Source organism: Molothrus aeneus, chromosome 14, assembly GCF_037042795.1.
Source record: "Molothrus aeneus isolate 106 chromosome 14, BPBGC_Maene_1.0, whole genome shotgun sequence".
Taxonomy (NCBI): Eukaryota; Metazoa; Chordata; class Aves; order Passeriformes; family Icteridae; genus Molothrus; species Molothrus aeneus.
In genome coordinates, this window is record NC_089659.1 from 15,772,056 (window position 1) to 15,796,147 (window position 24,092).

General features: G+C 42.0%; 1 protein-coding gene across 3 annotated transcripts in view; it reads left to right on the forward strand.

Annotated features, from left to right (window-relative positions):
- The first annotated feature begins 9,393 nt into the window (after window positions 1–9,393).
- The window catches only part of DACH2 (dachshund family transcription factor 2), a 243,180-nt gene continuing 228,481 nt past the window's right edge, over window positions 9,394–24,092 (forward strand). For 2 of the 3 annotated variants that reach the window (XM_066559451.1, XM_066559452.1), the window contains exon 1: window positions 9,394–9,875. In XM_066559451.1, coding sequence (XP_066415548.1) covers window positions 9,394–9,875 — 482 coding nt within the window. The remainder of the gene's footprint in view (window positions 9,876–24,092) is intronic. The other variant, XM_066559453.1, reaches the window with a different exon arrangement.

The window sequence follows — 24,092 nt, forward strand, 5'->3', positions numbered from 1 at the left end:
CTTCCATCAGGGCCAGCGAGCCAAGTGCTAAAATCCTGTTTCTGACCAGGGTTACTGTGACTTGTGGAAACATTTGCTCCCTGCAGCCTTGCAGATGGCAGTTTCTGACAGCCTCTTTTCAGATGGCTTCCTGCATGGCCAGAATTCCCTAAGCAGGAATTGGGAAGATGGATTCTATGGGAAGCCTTTGTTCAATTAAATTATCATGTCTTTCCTATTTTCTTGGAATGAACAGAAGCACGTTCATGCCACTACACAGAAAGGCACCTTAAAAACACACCTGGGGCTGTAAAAACTGCCAGGTGAGCTGGCTCTGCCCAAGAGGTGCACTGAGGAGAGCCTGCTGGGGGGATTCTCCTGAGTGGCTGCTCTTAGGCAGAGGAGTTGTCAGAATTCAGGCTGACAATGGAGGAGCTACAGCACAGCCTGGAAAACCTCTGGCCAAAAGACAGAATTTAAAGTTTCCTCACTATGTCCAGGAATTGGAATTTTTAACGTGTATTTTGTATGGAAGAGGATTGCACTGACAGATGCTGGATTCAAGTTCAGTTTCAATTAGTGGAAAATATCAACAAACCCAGAATTCCTGGCTAATTTCAAGCACTGAAGTGACCACAGTGTGTTCAATCAACATTCATTATTAAAATAGCAAAGAAAATTGGTGTCTGAAGTCCTATCACTCTAAGCAAAATGATTTTTAAAAAATGTTTTCTTTGATTCTATTGATCATATAAAACAGACCACCATCTAAAATAGAACACAGTTCAATTTTAAAAATTTAAACTATATTGTACATTTACATTTTAGGGAAAAGTATTTACATTGCAAAGTATCTATTAAAATAGAACACTCAGTTCAATTTTTTAAATTTAAACTATATTGTACATTTACATCTTGGGGAAAAAATATTTACATTGCAAAGTATCTGTTAAACCTTGCTTTATTCTATATTCATAGACCTTGTGGGAAAAAATGGGGAAGATCTTGTCATATTTAAAATCATAATGGAATCAAATTGTAAGACATCCCTTTAGAAAAAATTCTGAAGAAATACTTTCAGTTTACAGTGCTCCTCAATGCAAAATACTCTAAAATTCATAATACTAATGAAAGATATCAGTGATGGTTTCCCAGGGTACTAGCAAGTTTTAATATTATAAATATGGGCAAGGAGAATTTTTAAAAACTCAAACTACAGGATGGTTATGCATTAAATAATTATGATCACAGGTGTTCCAAGCTGTACTTTCAATTCATGGCCTGATCATCCTTATGCCTCCCCAAGTCACTGGTAATTCCATCAGAAAGTCAATGAAGTTACAGAATATAAAACCAGGTTTATGTAAGATTACATATTTTTGGGGGGTTACCAATATTTGTCACATCAACCTTGATGTGAAAGAAAAAGGAAAAAAGGGTAGATAAAGTCAATAATGTCTCCTGAAGATGAAGAGAGACACTTCTTTAACATGGCTTTATCCAAAAGCTCAGAGAACATACTGAGACACAGAGATTGGTCAAGTTCAAAACAAAAGCTGCTCTTAAATATTTGATTCTGATCTCACTCTGAGTTGCTTTGACTGAGATTCAGACAGACTCAATTCTGCTGTGGATTCAGCCTCTGCAGCTCAGGCTTTGTGACAGGCTGAAACAGCAGAGTGAGTCCCCAGTGAGACCTTTCCCTCCACTTCCTGTAAAGAACTATGGACTATCCTGGAGCTAATTTCATTAAATACTTTTATTGACAAAAAAAAAAATTAGATTTAACATATTTTCTTCAACCTCCATCAGAGGAGTGAAAAGGATGACCCAAGAGTTGGCAGAGTGGCAGGAAGGCCTGAGGACCAGCCTCACTCCTTGGGGAGTTGAAAAATAGATGAGAATTCTGAAGGAGAGGCTTTTGAAAGTTCTGTGTGAACTCAGGAGGTTGTGTAGATCTGGCCTGAAGTTCCCTACACCTGTGTTCTGTTCTCTCCAGACTGTCCTCCTAATTCCCTGTACATTCCAGACCTCTTATTTAGGTGGGATTTTTATTTCTCTAAGGGAGTGTGAGGTAGAACATCCTGAACTTCATCAGCTGCAAGCAGCATCCCAAATGAAAGTATTTACCTATATTTTAATTTGCTTTCTAAGTGGAATTCAAACCTTCCCAGGCACATGGTTCAAGGATCAAAGGGTCAAAATGGCATTTACTACCTCAACCAGTTTGGACCAGTTCCATTGATTTTACTCAGAACTCCAGACTGATTTCAGGAGGAACTGGCAGCACAGATTGATATTACTTTATGGATTTCAGAAGAAATGTAGTGTTTGAAAAGACAGTATCATAAAATTGATGTTCAATGCAAAATACCCATTGATCCTCATTTGTGTCAATAAGATTTCTGTAGTTTGAAGATAGTAAGACACTGAAATGTCTAGTAGTATCCAAGGTAAAAATACCACTCACTTCCATGGAAACGGAAGCAGGCCCACATTATGAATACTAAAATATTATCTGTGTAATTAAGTATTTAAATCTTTATTATTTCATTACTGGTTTAGATAGTAGAAAAAAATCAAAGTATCTATAGAATTTTAAAATATGGTAATTTCTTAATATTTACTCTTATGCTTATAAAAGAGCTGGACTCCTGAATGATGTAAATCAATTATCCCTGTGTGTGTGAAATGCTGTAACAAGATCAATGAGACCTGAACACAAGGAGGCATCTTAGGATAACAGCTGCAGATGCACACATTGTGTGGTAAAACCCAAGCAAAGGAACTCACCCTGCTCACCCTGATGGTTCTCCCTCCCCCACAGAAAATCCCTGCCACTACTCTGCCCAACTGTAAATGCATGAAAGGAAAACCAAATAAGAGCAGGTCCAGTCAGGAGATCAGCACAAAGTGCAATAAATGGTCACTCTTAGAGGTAAAAGGAATGCTTTGCATTCAGCTTGGGCATTTATTTTAGATGGGACTTAATGGTCAGACTCTGCTTACAACCAAAAGCTGTACAGTTAATGGCTCTGTGGAAAACTGCAAGGATGGATCTCCACTCCCTAAAATACATATTGGTTTTAAAGATGAGCTCAAGATGATTACTTTCACAGTGTTAATAATTCTGCCAATTGGATTTCCACAATGTAGATTCAATAAAATACTGGAAATATTTAGTCAATAAATCAATTGCACTTCCACTCAGTCTGGATAGCTATAAATTGTTTTCTCATTGATAAAATTCTGTTTATGAAAACCTATTTTCAAGGAAACGACTCCTAAGGTTTTTTATTGGAAAATGCTTTGCAGTTAAAACAGAAATGAGAATTAATGGAAGGGTCACGTGAGCCTTATATGTCTAAATAAAAAAATCCCATAAACTTTTTTTTTTGCTACTTGAAGTAGAGTACAATGTCCATGTTTAAAAAAACCAAAAGAATGTAAAGAAAATTAAATACCTTCTTATCCCACTAGATGGTGGTGCCTTCAGATTAGGGCTGAGATGCTCACACAGACAGTGCAGGAAAACTTTTGCTTTCTTTAACTGACCTGCAAATGTGGAGAGATGAGGTTAATCTTGTTCCTCTGGGAACAGTAACAAGCATCTGGGTCTGATGACTTACTGAATCTATTGAAGTACACGAGTTGTGTCCACAGAGCTTTGCAATGAAGTGTGTTTTAACTTCAATACACATCTAATAGTATTAAGTTGCAAACGATATTGAACCTTAAGGATGATGGTATCTTGTGTAAAACAGCCTTGTTCCACTGAGGTCCTGGTCCTTTTGCTGCCCTCTCTCCCCAGTCAAAATCCAGATTAACCTGGGGCATCATTAGCAACTTGTATTCATGGATTTCACTGGAACAAGCTTAAAAGTACCACTCACAATTTTGTATGACAAATACGCTGCTGGCTTTCAGGAAAGGTATTTACACATCTGTTAGACAGAAAGTGATAGTGTCAATCGTGGCAGGTCACATCTCTTCAGTGATAACACAAGTGACATTTTGATGCATAGGAAAAGTGGCTGGGACCTTGTTTGAGTGTATGTTTGTGCTTTAGTTATCTCAGGCTCTGCAGTGAATGGTCTCATCCTTCATGCCTCACATAGAGCTTGAGCTGGGAGCTCAGGGCAGGTTCTGTGAACTGCAGAACTTCTCTCAAGGGCTGGGTCTGCCAGGGCTGGCCCAAGAGGAGCCCTCCAGTGCATGGAGGGAGCCCTGAAGTCCTGTCTCAGCTGGGCTGGAGCAAGGCTGGAGCTCACAGAGTATGAAATATGTGACCCTGCAGTGAGCAACCACCAGTCCTGCCCACACAGGCTCTCCCAAACCAGCCAGAGTTCCCTGGGCCCAGGGCAAGCCATGGGGACAAACTGCTGGGTGCACACGGTGGGTCCAGAGACCACCCACCCAAATCTGTGCAAAGTAGTCAGTGATCAGTCAGAAGCAATGTGTGAGACTTGCATTGGAAAGAATAAAATAAGTCTGAACTGTTTTCATTTTGCTTAAATATCATGATGCCCGTTGTCAGTATGAAAATTTTAAGGTTAAAATTAGAAACTGCTTTGTGGATGAAGAACTCTAGTCAGGTAATCTAATGTTAGATTTTCCAATTTTCTTTTTAAAGATGGTGTGAGGTACAGAAAAGTTAAGGATGACCATGTGTGTCTTGGAAAAGACAGCATTAATCAAGAACCCCAGACTTCTATTGGAGTCTGTAACTGTTGTTGCTCAGTGGGTTTTACTCCTGTCACCCAAGTGGTCACCCCATTTGTAACACTGGAGTCATTTAGAAACCAGCCCTCCTTCTGGCACAGTTTGCTTTGTGCTTATTTGCTGTATATTCCATTTATTTTGTTCCTCCTATTCTACTCCTTCACTTTTTGATTCCCATGTTTGCACCATCTCAGTTTCCTATTTCTGTTGCAGGTAACACAATGAACAGCAGCACAAAGCTGAGCTTTAATGTCACATTAGTGTAACTTCCAGGAAAGATTACAGACCCACAGTCCAGATACTGCCACTTAAGAACATCACAGCCAAACAAGGCTTAATCTGAGACTTTTTAATAAGCACTTAGCTGGGAATTCCTTTGTATATATGGAGGACTGAGGCAGAAAAATGGATACAGAAATGGATGTGGATGCCTGGATCTTCTGTAGAGCTTTAATTGTTTTGCACGTTAGAATCTTCCCAGCTGTATTAGAAAGAAGGGATCTGCTCTAACTTTCTCTGGAAAGGCAGGCAGGATTTTGTGAAATCCTAAAGAAGCAAAATTCACTCCAATCATTGTTACTTGCTGCCATTAAGGGTTGAAATGCAGCATTTGCCAAGAGTGCAAGTTCCTTCATTTGATCCCTTTGACTGTACCAGTATAACTGCCAATCACAGGAAATACCTCTAATAACTCTTCCTTTTACTTAATAAGGAATACCACATCTTTAAAACATTAGAAACAGATGTCACTGCATTACTTCACTGCTGATGTATGTAATAGAAATGACACACTAATTAATTTAATGCAGTATAAATGTACTGATTATTTATCATGGCTGACAATAAAATTATGAAAACATTCAATTACAATCAGTGGTAATTCATTATTTATTGATTCTGCATTATGCACACATTAATACAATACATTTAATCACCTAAGAGAAGGGATCATTTTTCTATTGATACTTAGACATTTAGATTCATCAGTTTTATGTAAAACCCTTGATGTTGAGGTGGGAAGTTTTAATCCACAATTCCAAAAAAACCTCAGCTGAAATGTCAGAACTAAATTGAATACAAGTGTCAAGTACGAGTCTAGAAAAATGTGGGCACAAAGAATGACACACTAATTTCAGTCTCTTCTTTCTCTCACGTCAGTGGCCTACATTTGTTAATATAATTGTGGGTACTCTTTCTCAAGGAATCCAAGGCATTAAACACTAACCCAGCAGAAAGTTAATACTGTTTTTTCTTCCTTTCCAAGCTGTTACTCAGAAGTGGCACCATCAGGGCTTTGCATGCTCAGGATATAAGCTCAGAGCTCACTAGGGCAGGTTACCAGCTTTCCACTGAGCCCTGAGAAATTTCATTGTTAAGGACGAGGAGAAGGGTTTGTCACTTGTACTCCAGCTGGGTTGGAATTCACAAAAAAATAGGTGAATTTCCTTTTATTACGATTAGGGTGCATTGCAAATGCTACTTTTGGTTATCTTTTATCTTTCATTTTGGACCCACAGTTACCTCTGACCCTTGTAAGTCTCTGTTCACATTCATTCCCTCCCATTTACTTTAGGGACAATCCAAGTTCTTTACTAAAAAGAAGCATTTTTTCCTACTACTCACATTGGACATACCTCTGTGAAGTCCATAGAAAAAGATTTTTATATTAAAAGAAAAGAATCACATTGTGATATCTATGGAATTCCTATTTTTATTGTCCTCCCTCATGTTTGGCTACAGGAAACTGAGATGAAGCACAAATAGCACTATTGAGCTTTCCAGTCTTCTCTAAACGAAATTATTATTTTTAGTTCATCCCCTACTGCTTTACTTAGCTGTCATTAGTTTTCCTCAGTGTCCCCCCCTCATCAGGTGTGTCACCCATCATTTTCTCCCTGTACCCCATGGAGAGCAGGAGCTGTGTTCCTGCCAGCTGGCAAAAAGAGATTTCCAGAATGCTCTTGACTGGGGCTTTCCTGTCTCCTCCTGTGTTAGGGAAGACTCTTTCCCATTTCACTCCAGTGGGGCATATGCAAGGATGACAAAAACAAAAACAAACAAATGGAACCTTTACTTGACATCTTGCCATACAAACACAGCCAATTTTTGTATAGGATTAACACACAATACACCAGTATTTCTATGGCTGCCAGGGTAAGAAAACAGAGTAGTTTGCACGCCAGTCAAAAAGGAAGAAAAATAATGAAACTTTACTTTTAAAGTAATATTCTGAAATACTTATTTCAGCTATAGGGAGGCTTAGTAGTTTGTACACATTCAGATTACGTACTGCTGGACTCCATTCAAATAAACCATCTGGATACTTTATAACTGACAAGATATTACTGGATGATTGTTAGGCTTTAGTAACTTTGCCTCGTCTTTAACAAAATTACAGAGAAATAATAATATTCATGGATATAGTTGATTTGTATATGCTTAGTTGAACTGGACAGCTGCCTGGCATTAATTCTCAAACCTTGAGCATTTTTGAAGTTTCAGAGCAGTTCTCCTCTCCATGGACAGTCACCTCTCAAGGGTACTGCTTTTACTACAGCCTTTATGATTTTATATTGCTTCATGCCACTCCAGCTCGCTGGGTGTTGATGTGCAAGGCTTCCTCTGGCCTTGTGAAAATTCAGCCTTATTTAGAAATATGTTTAGCTTATGGAAGGCATTAAAGTCAAAAGCGAAAAAGAATTCTCACGGTGGATTTTGATTGTCGCATTAATCTTAAAGGGGAAAAAAAAGTCTTTAAAAGGGCAGTGTTTGAATCTGATTTATCAAATCTTTTAATAGCAATCGTATTCAGAAAATTAACACCCAAAAGTTTCTATCTGGAGTCAGTTATTTGCTATTTCTATAACTTCTAGTACATAAATATCTCAGATGAGTTCAGGGCTTGATTGTACTTTGCCAAAGTAAGTAGCCCCTGCCTCACAGAGCTTCCAGTCTAAGGTTTGAGCCTAAAAAGATGCATGAACTAGTTCAGAAAATATGAGAATTCTTACTGAAAGATATTAATTTAAACTAAATTATGTAGAAAGTCCGCCTTGGTTTCAGGCACTGAGGTTAGAGACCTGAAACCAGTGGCCAGGCTTCTTAGAACACATAAAATCAATGGGGAGAAGGGGAGGTTCCTCCAGAGTGTAATTTAAGATCAGTTATGTTCACAAATATAGCAATTTAGTTAGCATACAGTCATCTTCTCTCATTTAAAATGGGATTACTCATAATGCAAAAAACATTAAACTTTGCAGAGAAGGTGCCTAAATAAGCAAGCCTAACAAAAGGAAAGAGAAGATGGCCCACACAGGCAATGGAATCATGAAAATAGCTGAAATGCTCTGTTGGTATTGCTTGCTTGGCATCAACTTGGAAAGTTTTGTTTATTCTTTTCTGCTTGCTTTGTTTATTGAATGGCTGAGGAGAAAGCTAAAAAAAACCAAACCAAAAACAAAAGCAACAACAAAAAAGGAGGGGAATGAAAAAGTTAAGGGACTAGGACAGAAGGAAAGATAAAGAATGAAAACCAGTGGCAACAAACAGGAAAGAACCATGTTGAAACACAGGAAAAACGGGAAGAGGGTGGGAAAAGCGGTGTGATACAACACTGGGAGAGGGTGAGACGCAAATAACCAATGTAGGCAGCGTGCCTGGGGGTGCTGGATGTCTGATCATCCTTCGGCTCCTCTTGTTCAGGGAGAGGGGATGCAGGAGCCTTGGCAGTTCTTGTGCCCCCGCCCTGGATGGGTGCAGGAGGCTCCATGTGGGATGTGCTGGCCGCGGCGATGCTCGCAGGCCGGGGCACCTCATGGCGCGTGAGGAGCGGGCCGAGCCCCTTGAAGCTGCAGCACAGCTGATGCCGCACCGAGGCCGTCAATTTCAAACAACTGCGTGCCAGACCTCCCGAGAACGGGCTTTGCCTGGTGTGAGCGACCGCAAACTTGCACATCTTTCCCATCTCCCTCCGTCCTGCTTGTGCCCCTCTCTGGCGGGTCTCGGCTTGCTTTAGGCCTGACTCAGTGGCCGTGGGCCCGCGCCCTGTGCTGGGCCGGTGCCACCACGCTGGGTGCTCCGCTCCGCGTTTGTCTCGGGTACCGAAGGGAGCCTGGCACCGCCACCCCTCTCCCCGTGCCTCCAGCTCCGGCGGGGCACAGGTGTTTAAACACTTACAAACGTGCCAGGGAGCCGCGACCGCTCCAACTCCCCGGGGAAGGGATGGGGACGGGCCCAGCGCTGCCTCCCCTCTGCTCCCTTCCCCCTGAGCGCGGGGCAGCGCCCTCGGGACCGAGACCCCATCACAGCCTGGGCAGCCCCGCGGGATCCCCTCACAGCTCGGGGCACAGGACGCTCTCCCAGCCCGTGGAGCGGGAGCCCCTCGCGGCCCCAGGGTCCCCCCCAAAACTTTGCCCCGAGTTGCGGGGCTGGGGCGCGCTGCCCTCGCTCCCTCACGCCCCCCGCCCCAGGTGCGCGGCCGGCGCTGCCCCGCCCCGCCCGCGCCCGCAGCCACTCGCGGCGGCGGCGCTGGCGGCGGGCGGGGCGCATTGGCTGGAGGGCGCCGTCACTCTCCCCCGGCGGCGCTGGGGAGGGGTCTGGGCGCTGCGTGCGGGCGGCGGGAGCGCGGCGGTCCGGCGGCACCGCACGGAGCGCAGCGCGGGGCTGAGGCAGCCGCGGGGAGCCGCGCCGGCCATGGCGGTGTCCGCGCCGCCCGTCATCGCCGCAACTTCCAGCGGCGGCGGCGCGGGGGGCTCGGCGGGTTTGTTCCGGGCGGACCCGCTGTACTCCAGCCCCGCGGAGTCCCCGCGCCTCACCAACAGCCTCGTCAACACTTTCCTCTCGGCCGGCGGCGGCGGGGCCGGCGCGGGCGGCGGCGGCGGCAACGAGTGTAAGATGGTCGACCTGCACGGGGTGAAGGTGGCCTCGTTCCTCGTGGAGGGGCAGGAGCTGATCTGCCTGCCGCAGGTCTTTGATCTCTTCCTCAAGCACCTGGTGGGAGGGCTGCACACGGTCTACACCAAGCTGAAGCGGCTGGATATATCGCCCGTGGTGTGCACGGTGGAGCAGGTCCGCATCCTGCGCGGGCTGGGGGCCATCCAGCCCGGCGTGAACCGCTGCAAGCTCATCACCAGGAAGGACTTCGAAACTTTGTACAACGATTGCACCAACGCGAGGTGAGCGCAGGCTCCGCTCTCGCCCCCGGCCGGCCCGCGGGGAGCGCAGCCGGGGGCGGGGGCGCGGGTCCCAGGGGAGGGGGGCACCGAGGGGCTGAGCGGGGCCGGGGAGCGGCGGTGCCGACACGGGAAACTTTCCCTGCTTCCATCAGCCCCCGCCATGGCCGGGACCGCCGGGCAGCGGAGCGGCTCTGCGCGCCGCTCTCCAAACTTTTCTCCAAAGAGGGAAAGCCGATAGTTCCCGAAAACACTCCTTAAAAAAAATCCCCAACCAGAATCTCCAAAAGTTTTTTCCGTTACATTTGTCCCGCTGGAACCCGCGGCTGTGCTCCGGCGCTGCCGCGGGCGGTGCCAGCCGGGTGCCCGGGCAGGGGCTGCGGGTCCCGGTGCCCCCGGAGCGGCTCCGCTCCCGCAGCTCCGGAGCGGCCGCAGCCCCTGCCCTGCCCGGCTTCGGTCACCGAGTCCCCGGATCCCTGCTGGGTCCTGCATACTCGGGGTTATAATCCTGGTTTGTGACCTCATGGCTGCTGCCTTTAGAAATGATAATGATCTAAATAAACACAAAACCCTCTCGGGGCTCGGCAGGAGCGCTGGTGCCGTGGGGCAGGGTGTAAGGCAGGCACTCCGGAGTTCCCATTCCTCGCTTCAGCAGTTGGCGAGGGACGTCTCCAGGAACATTTCCATGTCAGCGTGCTGCTGCTGCTTTCTGTGGCAGCAAACTTTCTTTACAGACGCTTCAGCGAGCTTTGGGTGCGATATCCGACCTGCGGCGTGCCCGCGTTCAGTAACTGAGGGCTTTGTGTCACTGGTTCGACCCCCCTAGCCCTGAACGGGGGTTTTATCTTTAATAACTTAATTTCGTGCCATGCGGGGCCTGATCCTGCCCTCGCTGCTGGAGCGGGAGCAGACCGGGCGTTATTCTTGAACGCAATGATCGCTTTGTTTCACATCACTTTATATTACAGGTGGCAGTTTAGAGATGCACTTTATTCCTAGGTCTGTTAATATGAACTATGTGCTTTTTTTCCTTGCTCTCGTTCAGTGTCTGTAACCCCTTCTCCCGCTGCCTATTTCAATGTCAGGCACCTCGATGACATCACACCCACTGCTTTATTTAAGTGATGGGTTTGGAAGTACAGTCTGAGGCTTACGTTAATTTTATTCCAATACATTAGATTACTAAGGGGCACATTTAACATGTAAATGCTTCTGTGAAATCTTTCTGAGGCTCGACTAGCATGAAAGTTGATGGTTAAAGAAAAACATCTCGTTAATTTCTGTGACCGTGACAAAGTTTTTTATTGGGGAAATAGAGGATCTGATATGATGCAGCCTGTAGATGCAGTCTAATGATTTCTGCTCTTGTACAACCAGCCTTTTAAAATCGCAAAATGCCGCAGTGTTAAATGTTTAAAACTTGTATTTCCCAACTTTTTTTCCCCCTCTTCTCTTTGACAAAGACTTATGGGAGTGATAGGACAAGGGAATTGGAAGTGCAGGGAGCAGTGGGAAGGGAAGCTGTGGGTGAGGAGCCAAGGGATGCTCCAGGAGGGGCTGAAAGGAGCAGAGAGTGGAACGGAGCCCTGGGAAAGGCTGGTGATGAGGCAGAGCTCTCAGCTCAGACTCACACGTGTTGAATGTGCTTAAACTCTCCCCACACTGCTGTGTATTTTTCCCTGTTCGAGAATAGCAAATCCCTTTACATTTCGCTTCTCTGTGCCTCATGAAGATGCCCCTGGTTGGAAGAACCTGCTCACATCAGGTGTTTTGCATTCACGGTTTCAGGTGTAACGCGTCAGGAGTGTTATCAGCACACCTGAAACTTTGTTCAAGGATTGTAACTTAATGTTAATTGTATTCTGTCCTGCTAATTAAATGCTTAATGCCTCATTTTATTTACAGATTATTATTTCCCTTGAGCAGTCCATACTTACTGGAGAGAATGTTGGGTAAAAATAGTTAAATACATGAGTAATCTTAATTATTTTTGTTTGCTGTGAAGTGACCTGGGAAGCACTGCAGTGCACGTTATCAAACAAATCAAATGCAGTAGAACTGTTAAAAGACATGCTCACAGTTTTTAGTTCTGTACCTGGAAAGTAAAGGCTTGAAAATATGTGATCTTTTGGAAATAGTGCTCTCAACTCGGAATACTGTACATTGCTTTTCTAGTTAATATTTGTAAAAATTTGGTAGCCATTTATGTATTTATTTGAATACTGTAGAAATGGTGCAGTAAACTCAAGAGCTGCCAGTGAAAGCAGTAAGAAATGCTGGGTATCATTACTTTCACTGGTAATTGACTTGTAAAAGTCGACATCCCTTATGTTAGTGTGCACTGTCAGTTATTTTTTGAATTGGGATGCAAACCATCAATTATATATAACTGAAAAAAAGATAAATACTATTTCTCCTGCTTACTGTATTGCATTTTTCTAGTTGAGTTTGTGTACAGAGCTCGTAAGAGCTTCAGAGAAACACACGCGTGAGTGAAAGTTTTTTGGTGTGTGTGTTCTGTAGCAGGAGTTACTCTGTCCAGCAGCTCTGACCTGTAGCAGTATTTCTGTAGCACTGTTGAAATTGTCATTCACATATTTACACAATCTCCCTAATGTTTATTTTTAGCCAACACCGTGCACTCTTAATTTGCGAGCAAGGTTTGTGAAATGAAACTAACTGCTCATTTCATTGCAGGTCCCACCCTCAAGTGAGTACAACATACTGACAAAATCTAGCTCGTGATGGGCAATACCTTAGAATATTACTTATATTGTCGAGGATTGCTTAAATTTAGTAGTAAAGCATAACATTTAGTTAATTAAAAAAAAAAAGGCAAGCTATAACGATGATGTATTTTTAAAAGGAAATTTAAAACTGTAGTAAGAACATGTTTATGGTAGTACATATGTCAGTCCTGAAAAATAGGATTATATGAGTGTGATCACAAGCTCTTCCACACAGTTCTGTATTTGATGGATGCTACTGGCCACTGAAACAGCATAGTGTTGGTCTGGATTATTCAATAAATGGTCAGAATACTTTCCAGAAAAGAGTATTTCAGTGCATGTCATATTTTTTATGATTTAAAGTAACCATTTAAGCTAATATTTTGCATTACTTTGGCTATTCACAAACAATAAAAGGCTTTAGAAATGAATTTAAGCAGTAAATGCAGACATTTAATTTTATGAGATAATGAGGGTCTAGTCATGTTGACTATTAAAAGCTACCCTATAGTCAGCAGTACTCTGTCTTTTATTAGGAGACTGATGTCAAGATTATAATTAAAGCAATCCAGCCATGTAGCACTGCACACAGCTTCCTGTATATTGATAGGAAATGTAGGCATCTGATTGTCCATAAACTTCTTTCTCTAAGTGGATATTTAGCCTGCATTCAGACTTGGCCAAATCTATGAATTTTGGAGGTGTTAGCATTTTTAAATAAAGATCAGTTTTTCAGTTTCCCTCTCTTCCTTGGAGAGGAGGCTCACTTCAGACACTCTGGAGAGAGATCACTGGCAGAGTGGATTCTGCTTGAGCTGGAGAAAGGAATTCTCCCACTTTCTGAGCGATGCAGTTTTGCTTTTGGAAAAAATCCCTCTTTCTTTTTGGGTATCTTGAAAGTCTGTGCCTGTTCAAAACTCCTAAAATACTTGAATATTTTCATCAGATGCATATCTAATCTGGAGAACCCTTGATTAAAATTCCCTTCTTTCTTCATAGCACTAGAGCTGCTCCCCATTTGAAGGGTAACATGCTTTTCCTCCAAAATGGAGTATTTGTATGATTCCTGCATGTGTATATGCATAATACATATGTAATTTTCTACTGAGACTTCTACAACTGAAAAATACTGTGTTTTTGTAGCAAAGACAAAAAAGCTAAACAATTAGGTATTAATGATATTCTTGTTGCATATTCAAAAGGTCTTTGCAAGCATTTCTTCTCCTTTTTTTCTTTTCACCATTTCAACCTGCAGAACTCTTCACTGTCACTTCAAATCACACAATTCTACGAAGATAAAACAACATTTAAACTCATTTGCTTTGGGAGGAAAATTGAGCATTTGCACCCAATAAGCCTGATTGTGGAACTGCATGCAAATTGTGTTTTGATTTATCTCTTTTGCACTTTTTTCCATTTGAATTGATCTTGCATTAATTTCGCCAAGCGGCTCTGTGAGGCTGCAGATGTTGCCCTGTGTTTAATAAATCAATGAGACAGATCTGAATGAATCACTTCAGATGGATTCTCTGCTCGGTTTGATGTCTAGATGTTATTCTTAGCTTGTTATCATGACAGATGCATTAATGTTCCCATACACTGCCAGCAATGTCAAAGAGATTGAAGCTTTTAAAGTGGCGGTATCCCCTTTTCCCCCTTCTGTTGGAATAACTAAATTGCCTTTAGGAATAGGTCAAAATATAAATTTAATCTTGGCATTATCGTGGGGGAAGATGCTAAACTTCTGATCGTATTGTAACGCAGGCAAATGCAGATTTTACAGAATGATTAATTATTCCCAAATAGTGGAGATCAATATTAAAATCTAAACATAGGCTAGCTCCTTAATAGAGTAACCACTTTCTCAACATTAATATTTCATTGTAATAGGAATGATACGAATAAATAATATAAGACTAGAACATGTTAAAAGTATTGCTATAAATAGAATATCATCGTGTCCAAATTGATTACAGGCTGAAGTAAGGCTTTTCTTTTTGCCTTTTTACCTCATTAAGAATTTTCTTTTAAAGTTGTGTATGTCTGGATTCAACATCTGTTAGATTTAAAATACTTGTTTATTATGTTTCTGCTGCTACTCACCATGTAGGGCCAGATCTGTTGGAGAAGTTGTTGATCACTGTTAATTTCAGGTCAGTTTAGTCTGGTATCCATTATCTTGGACAGAACCTGTGGAACACAAACTATAAAAGGCTGGAACGTGTCTTTTGGAAAGGTTTTAAATTCTGAGAAAAAGATAGCACAAAGTGTAAAGTACTCTGCCATGAATAATGAAGATCTGTTTCCCACATAGGCTATGCACAGCTTTTATTCCTTAGTGTTTACTAAACCACTCGTGGTCATCTTTGTTTTTCTTTAGAGGATAAAATAGTATTTTGTGCAATCATTTTTTAAACCTGATTTCTCTCTGTGATGCTTTTATTTTCATTTTTAAAATTATCAGGAATGTTCCTTTTCCTAATCTTTCCTTGACGCGGAAGAACTTTGACTTTTTGTCTTTAAGGCTTCTGAGAATAAATTGGAGAAACTGGCTGTAACAGATCTAGATTTATGTTGGCATTCTTGGTATTCTTGCTCCAGTAGTTCCAATTTGATAAAGGAAACAATATATGTAATAGAAATTCACAGTTTATTCAAATGAGTTTAAGCTTTAGCATTGTTATATTTGCCTTTCTCTCACCAATATATCAATGTGTGGCAATAGCATTATACTCAGAAAGCCTCCAGAAGGGACCGGCTCTGTGGATGGGGAATTATTCTCACGCTGGGGCTGTGGCTGCACACGCAGCCTCTGTTTGTGCCCTGCTTTGAAAGGCAGGGAAAACCAACTTTGGTAGGACTGAGGAGCACAGCAAAACACACTGAATTAAAGAATCACCTTTTATTGTATGGCAGTGGCCTCAGAGTGAGAAACTGGTCTCTACCTACCTTAGTAATTTTGCAGTAAATATTTCAAATGAGCCTCATGAGATGTTTTAAAGAATTGTCTTGTTTATTTCACCGCTTTCAGGCTGGAATTGGTGTTTTGTAAGGGCTGTTTGTCAGCATTAGTATTAAAAAGGTGTTGAAATCTGGGCTGTAAAGTCTGTTTTGACCTCGCTGAGGTGAACCTCCCTTTCATGCCAGGGTCTGTTTTCCAGTACAAGGGCAAAGAACTTAAAAATGTTTCTAGGATCTGAGCCCTTCTCATCAAAGGTGGGACATGTTTACTGACCCCTGCTTTTGGAAGAATAACATGTTCCTGTGTTTTTGGGTCTGATCTTGTACTTGCTGAATGTAGGATCTTGAATCCCTTTTGTGCCTTTCCAGAGGTGATAATTACGAATTTTCTGAAGTTACAAACAAAGTTATCCAAACCCTTACTTTAAAATACATGGAAAGTTCCCAGCTGGTTGCATTTGTAAGTTCTTTGTGTGATTATCAGTGTAATAAAACCTGTAGGTGTATGGAAATGCACGATTTTAATGATTATTTACATGCACAGTACTAATATCAAACCCAAACATAATGAGGCTGCTTCAGAGTTCCTGCTGTCTGGGATGTGTTCCTTTGGTGTAAGCCAAGGCAAGGTTTTTATATGTTCTGATTAAACCTGCATTCCCAAGCACAAGTATGTTAGTTAGTAATGATTCTTAGTGATTTAGATTTATCCTGGTTGATATTAGAACTGTCCCTCGGGGCTACAAGCTTTTGATCTTTGTTCCCTCTTGGTAAAACAGGGTTATCCAAAGTGTCTCGGTAATGGGGTTTCCCCTCTCCCTCCACTCTACAACCTGTAAGAAACACTGATACCTATTAACTAATGTACTTTGATACCTGCCCCAGAAGGTTCCAATATCCGAATCCTGTAAAGCAGAAATTTCTTTGCTTGCCTTTAATTTTTGGTAGTGCAGCCGTGCTGTTGTTTTGTGTGCGTGTGTGTAAAGTTTATTGTCACCAGCAGACGTGGGGAGATTATATTCCCTTGTCAGTACATCCTGACCCGCTGAGCCCATTTTGCTCATTAAAATAGATTATGTCAGAGCCTTTGGTGACTCACTCACAAATACCATTTCTCCAGAAAGTAAGAACCAAACCAAATTAATGTGCTCCCTTTATTACTGTGCAGTGCTTTAAAGTGTGATGTTTAGCAGTGTATATTGTTCCTATGATAAGGTATAAAATGTTCGATTGCAATTGTGCCTGATGTTATCAAGTTTCTGGAAATTGATATCTGGTTCTGGCATTTAACCTACATCCACTCTGTCTGCTATCTATGGGATGGGTTAAAAAGAAAAAGTACTATTGATCTGTAGCTGGATTAAAGTTTGAAATCGGCAACAGCATGAGCACAAAAGGCTTTTTTATGATTTCTCAGCTTGCCATTGATCTACCAGTTTTATTGCATTCATTATTTATTAAAAGAATTTGCAAGCTAAACATAACGTTAAGCTAGTTTGCACACAGGGACTGCACTTAGGAAATTGAATGGAAATTGCATTAGAGATGAACATCTGTGCTATTTTTCCACTCGTGTGTTTATGGGTTTGTATAAAAGGTGTATTGGATTAACAGTTATAACCATTATAGCTTGCAGCAATATGTTAGAACCCCAAGCATTTAGTAGTTATTTAAGAAGGAGACTCTTTTTTCTTACACTAAAAATATGGTAATGCCATGACAAACAGAGCTTTTATTGGATTATTCCTTATTAATGGGCTTTTTACAACTAATGTGTAAAACTTGAGGTATCTTGCTATATTATGCATGTGCACTATTATCTATGCTACATAAAGCTCCATTAATATTGTCATTAATTGAAGGTTTCCAGTGACAGTATTAGTTAAGGATTTGGCATGTAGTCACTGAAGTATTGAAATGTATTTTATAGGAATGGAAGTATTGAAAAGATCCTTAATATATGTTCCTTCAGGTTTTTCCCAGCAAGTCAACTGGTTTACTCTGCTCCTTGAGCTGGGTACCTTCTGTGATGTATTGTGTCAGTGAATCAGGTGAAGTCTTAAGTATTTTGAAATACTTTTCCATTTCAGTTAAATCGTTCAGTTGCCCTTAACACTGGCTGTAGTTGTGTGTGACATAAAAAGTGTTGGGTACATCTTGAATTTTGAGGTCATCTCCTGTAATGATTTTAGAGTTTCTTTCTCGATTGTGCTTCTTTTGTAAAACAGAGGAAAAACTACTTGAGGGGCTGTGAAAAGTATGTTTGTATAATCAAGATGTTACCTACTAATTTGGTCTAAAAGTAAGTCCAGTCTGTTAATGACTAAAATGTACTGAAATATGTCACGTTGTGCATCACCAGTGCAGTTATTCTGTTCAAGGCTCAACCTGAGACATCTCACAGCTTGCAAGACTTGAGGGTTTCCTGTGCTCAGACACAGAAATGAGCTCCATGCCAGGAGGTTGTGCTGCCTCCTTGGAATGCCACCCCCTCATCCTTTCTGTCTCTGGTAGGATGACAGTATTTTGAGCAGAGGTAGCTCTGATTTTTCTTTGAAAGAATCTCAGGGCTGTTTTTCAGCAGCATTTTGCATTTACTGTTCTTAGTCTTTCTCACTCTTGTTCCCAGCCATAGGCTCCTGTGATCAGTTTTCATATTCTATCAGAACACATTTCTGCCCCCCTGTAAGTTAAAAACAGGAGTTATATTTAATATAGGATTTTTGCAATGAAGATACACACGTACTCATTGATAAAATGTTTCCATACACATAAATTTATGTATGATGTGTTTTAACTAAACTTCTGGATTTTTCCAAAGCTCTCTCAACTATGGAAATCAGCCTTGATTTTTGGAGAGGGAGACTCTAGAATAATCCAGAAACTTAGTGTAAATTTCATTTGCTATGGGCATGAACTAAAATTGCTAAATAAACTTAGAGGGCTGTGTGGGCTATCTTGGTGTCCTTAGTTAGTCTTTAGTTTTTTATGTGCCTGTCATAGCCATGTAAGTGAGTAACATTCTCAGCATGTAATTCAATTCTGTCCAGTCTATGGCAAGAGAACTTTTAGGCTGGGATGCTCTCGTGGTATTTAAAATCGGCAAAACACCAAGACTTTTTTCTTTGCTGTTTTCAAGCCTGCATGGACAGTGGAACTAAAACAGAGCGCTTTTTATTTTAAAAAGTTCATCAGAGTTACTTCAGAGCTGCAGTCAGCTGCTGGATCCCAGGTGGTGCCCAGGGAACAGTGGTGTGCCAGGGTGGGGATTGGCGCTGGTGCTGTTTAGCCTGGTGACAGTGATGGGGACATTGGGGTGGAGCCATTGGGGACAGGGACAGTGGGGTGGAGCCATTGGTGTTGGTGACAGGGACAGTGGGGTGGAGCCATTGGGGACAGTGACAGTGGGGTGGAGCCATTGGGGACAGTGATGGGGACAGTGGGATGGAGCCATTGGGGACAGGGACATTGGGGTGGAGCCATTGGTGTTGGTGACGGGGACATTGGGATGGAGCCATTGGGGACAGTGGGGTGGAGCCTCAGCAGCAGTCCCAGGCTGGGTGGGGTGGGCACACCCTGGAGGGAAGGGATGGATCCAGAGGGACCTGGGCAGGCTGCAGAGGTGGGGCTGGGCAAACCTGGGGGAGTGGAGAAGGCCAAGCTCAGGGCGTGGCTGCCCCTGGATCCCTGGCAGTGCCCAAGGCCAGGCTGGACAGGGCTTGGGGCACCCTGGGACAGTGGAGGGGGTCCCTGCCCATGGCAAGGGTGGGATGAGCTTTAAGGTCCCTTCCAACCCAAACCATTCTGGGATTCTGTGGTCCAGACCAGCTCCTCTGTCTCAGCAGGGTCAGCTGGAGCTGGTTGTCCTGAGCTGTCTCCAGTTAGATTTTGGATATTTGCAAGGATTGAGACTCAGCCTCTCTGGGCAACTTATTTGCAGACTAGAAATAGCTGTGCTGTGGAAGAAAGATTTTATTGGGATGGCTGGGTTCCGTGGGATCTGGGAGTAGATGTCACAGGCAGCCACTGCTGGGGTCACTGCCCTGCAGAGGAGTCACTCAGGCAGGTCAGTACAGACACTCTGCTGCTGTGTTTGTCCTTTCTGGGAGTCTACCAAGTCATCTTGTGCCATCTCTGTCTCACAAGCAATTTCTTGAAATCCTGTGTGTGTGCGTGTGCTGAGGAGCTGACTTTCCCTATTCCACACTGCCCCTGGAGAAGAATACTTGTATATTTGTATATTTGCAATTACAAAATAAAGGTGGCTGTAAAGAAAGCTCCTGGCACAGAGGTTGTGCCAGTAGGGGGATTTAGTTACTTGTATGTTACAGTAACTTAAGAGTTGCTAATTAAGAAGATAAAGTTAGTTGAAAGAAAAAAAAAATTTGAGCTTCATTTAGAACCTCTAATCAGCATGTTTAAAATATTCTGCATTATGGTTTTTCTTACATGTGCAGCAGTTGTTTTTGCCTAGTGCAAGTTTTACATGCTTAGCTAATAGACTGTTTTGATAACAGTTAATCAGAGAATGTCCTGTGTCTGTGAAATGTTATCCCTGTTGTTTTCTGGGAGGCTGATGAAGGCATCTCTCTTTCAGGGCTGCAGGTGTCTGCAGCTGCCTCCTCTCCTCCCTGTACTTTTAAATGTTGTTGTGTGCTGAAGGAGGGCAATTTTCTAAAGAGCTGCTGAGATAATACTGAAAAATAGAAGCAGGAAAAATGTCAAGTCTTTCCAGTGAGACTTAAAATACATGTCTAAACAAGAAAAACTGAAACCCCTCCCCCAAACACAAAACCTCCCAAAACCAGCAATAAAAAAACCAGAGCAGAGCGAGGTGGTAGAATGCTGGCAGTTAGACAAGAGCAGAATGTGGATACTGAAACAGGACCCAGGGTAATGAACTGGGTGTTCTGTTCCCTCTGTTGTATGAGCTTGCTGCTGAAAGATGAATTTGTCAGTTTGGGGAGTCTTTTGGCTTGTAAGGCTTTTATTTGTTGGGTTTTTTTATATGGCAGTTCATGTACCTGATAGGTGACTTATCTGAATACCTTGAGTTGAGCACCCTGCCGTTACAAAATCATTTTTATGTTCTGCCAGGCTGTCTGGCTGTTTGCAGAGAGCTCATTCCAGGCTGGCTGCACCCTTTGCTGCCCTGCTGCATTCCAGGTGTGTGCCATGCCCAGATGTGCTGCTCTCAGCAGCCATGGTGCCTCTTGCAGGAGCCCTCAGTGAGGGTTTGGCCAGAATTGCTGCTGGAACACGCTGCAAACCTCACTTGTGCCCGTGGTCAGCAGTGCTGAAGAGCATTAATTGATCCTGCTGTTCTATGAACTAAGATTTCCTGTCTCAGAACCAGAATTGCTGTCACTTCTTTCTGCTCTGTTTTTATGAATTGCCTTGCTTGCCACACAACTGACTTTTGGTTCAAACAAATCTCTTCTTGCTGGACCTTGAGAACATTTCTGTCTTGCAGTTTTGTGAATGGCTTTTCTCTTGCATGTTAAGGTAGAGGGTTTCTGGTCATTCACTTACCTTGCCCATTTAAATATGCTTTCTTCAGAATTTTAGTGTGCATGTACCTCTCCCACCCCACAACCACAGCCCTGTAATAACTGCTCCATCTTAGTTTTTCCATCTTTTGTCCTCAAAGGATAGAATCTCTATTCCTGTTGGTGTGGAAGCAAAACAAAAAATGCTGGTGAGACATTTGCTGTAGTCATCTTTCCCCAGTAATGCAGAGAGTGCAATGGAGTAGTTCAGATTATGGCATTAGAATTTTAAAGCCATTTTTAAGAACTTGTGCTCACTGAGTGAAGGTCAGTTGAGGTCAGTTTTTAACATTGGTGTATTCTCATCTGGATAGAAAGTCTTCATGAGAACTTTTTTTAATTCATTCATGTGAATTTTCTGATAGTAAATGCCATATTTTTGGTGTTTTTTTTTTTAACTTAGCTATTAATAAGAAGTTAAATGCCTGGCAGGGATGAGCATCTCTGCTGCTCAGTCTCACATGTAAGGCAGCTATGTGAGGGGCTTATTCCAGCAGGACTGCATTTCATTGAAGTGGTTTGTTGTATTAGGGTCTGGGTGTGCTGTTCTTTCTGTGATGATGATTTCCCCCCATCCTTGGCTGTCACAGAATTTCTCTTTGACATCCTCAGGTTCTTGTGGCCACACAGCTTCATCTTTCCTCCACATCTAGATTGACCTGTCATTCACAAAAACAACACAATAACTCAATACACAAACAGCAGACACCACTCACCGGTTTCATTTGCTGTGCTGGTCACTGAGTTGTCTTTAAAACTTTAGAAGTGTCTATTAAGCTCAAAGTTTAAAATTTTCTTGACCATATTTTGATATTGGTGTTTGTTTGCAGGGGTTTTTGATCCTACTGTTTACTCTTCTGCTTTTTAGTTAGAAGCTCTTTTTAGCATCTTATGCACATGAAGTAGTTTATCTGATGATGTCAGGTTGCTTCCAGAATAATCCCCTGTAGCATCTAGCACTCTGAGAATCTGAGTGAAAGTAAACAAGTTTACAGACAGTAGGTGGGCAAAGAGTGTTTTTGTTTAGGTTGACTGCTTAGTTTGCTTGTCTGGCTGTGGGCAAAATTTGGAAGTTCCTTTTTTTGCTGTTGGTTTTTCATAATGTCCTGACCCAGCCAGTGTAAGACTGCAGAGGAGACTGAATGAACACAAGGCTTTGGATCTCTTGTGGAGGAGGAGATTGCTTTGCTTTGTCTTTTTGACTCATAGTAGGTGAAATTCCACAATGGAAGAGTGTAGAACCAGAATCTTCCAACTGATTTCTGTGTTTTTTGGATTGCCAGCATAGAAAGCATCCAAACTTCAGTGCATGGCAATGAATTAATCTGTAAGTTACTTAGGGCCACATCAGGAAACATTTCATGCAAATTTGGAAGTGGAATAATGAAACAATCCTTGGGACGCCATTTGTATCCCCTATGTATTTAGTGAATCTCATATTTGAATAGATTTTACTAAGTCCATATATTTGTACAGGAAAAAAAAAATATAGAGAAAGTGCCTAGTGGAACCCCAAACCTTTCCAGTAAAGATCTGCATTTTTGTGATGAAAGGCACTACATGGGCCAGGAGTAGGGAGAGTCAATAGATGTTCATTTGCATTGCCTGGTAAACACTTGTCAAGAATCAGGGATTAGAGGGTGAATAGGAATATTCACTTTTTCCATTGAGGGGAAGTGTTTACCGGTGGTGATAAATACAAATCATTTTAGTATAGGGAATATTATAAACTTGTTGCTGTGCATATGTTGTACATTGCTCATACTCAGAAATCCTTACTTGGATTATAATCATATTTCATGTATTTGAGACTCTCTTGATTATTTTTAATCCGGGAGTGAATTTTAATATTCTAAGTGGAGTCGACTGCATGTAAAGAATAGTGAAAAATAATTTTATGTACCTTAGTTTAAAAAGTAGTAAACTGATAATTATTATGTATTTAATTAGCACATACATTTCATAAAGGTTATGGCATCATTGGTAGCATCCTGGCTATTTATCCAAATCTTGATTTACTCTTGCAGAATTCAGAAAAGGCTGAAAACACGATGAAGGGCAAAGCACCAAGTCCCTGGATTTGTGTGAACGCTGCACAAGCCCAAATGGTGGTGGGTGATTAGTACTTCACACATGCACCTGGCTTTTCTGGGAAATCCTTGGCACTCTCTGAAGGGGAATGGCCATTGCTGGGCTATTTCTGACTCTGGTTTTGGTGGAAAATTCGGCCTTGTGTGTCATTTAGACTTTGTGACACGTGTAGCCTCCCAGGGCCTAATGACTTGTCTGCAGATGGGCTGTTATTTATTACAGTCATGTAGAATAAAATTGATTGTCTTCTAAAATTAATTTTTCATTTGCCTCCAGCTCTGCTTTAATAGAGGACACACAGTTGCCTGTTTGCAGAAATACTGTTTAATCACATTAATATCTCAGCCCCCCAGGCTGGTGAAGATAATTGTACAAACGAACAGCAAAATCTGTATCTTTAACTTCTTTTTATGATTAAATTATGCAAATGACTTATCTCCTGCCCTTCCAAGCACTAATCATCTAATTAGGAATGATGTGTTAAAGGGATGGTTTTGAATCAGGAGAAGGGGAGAACGGAGGAAGCAGAAAATGGGACCTGACAATGAAACTGCTGAAAGTACTATAGCAGTACAAGATAAATTTGTGTATGTGTTCAAAAAGCAATAATAAAGGCTTGCTGTGCTATTGCTAGTCCTGTTCTAGTGCTATTTTTCATAAGAGGATAATTCTTCTGTCTGATCTTCACCCATAATTTTCCATATTAACTTTAAATTCTATATTATTGTTATTATTATTAACTTAGTACTTTCTCTTCCAGTTCTCATAAGCAATGAGTGCAAGTGTCTCTGCATTTGGCTTCAGTAATAGAATGCTTTGAAAGACAGAATTTGTTCATTTGTAGATTGTGTTTTATCAAAGTGCTTGTCATTGTACTGGAAGGTGTCCTG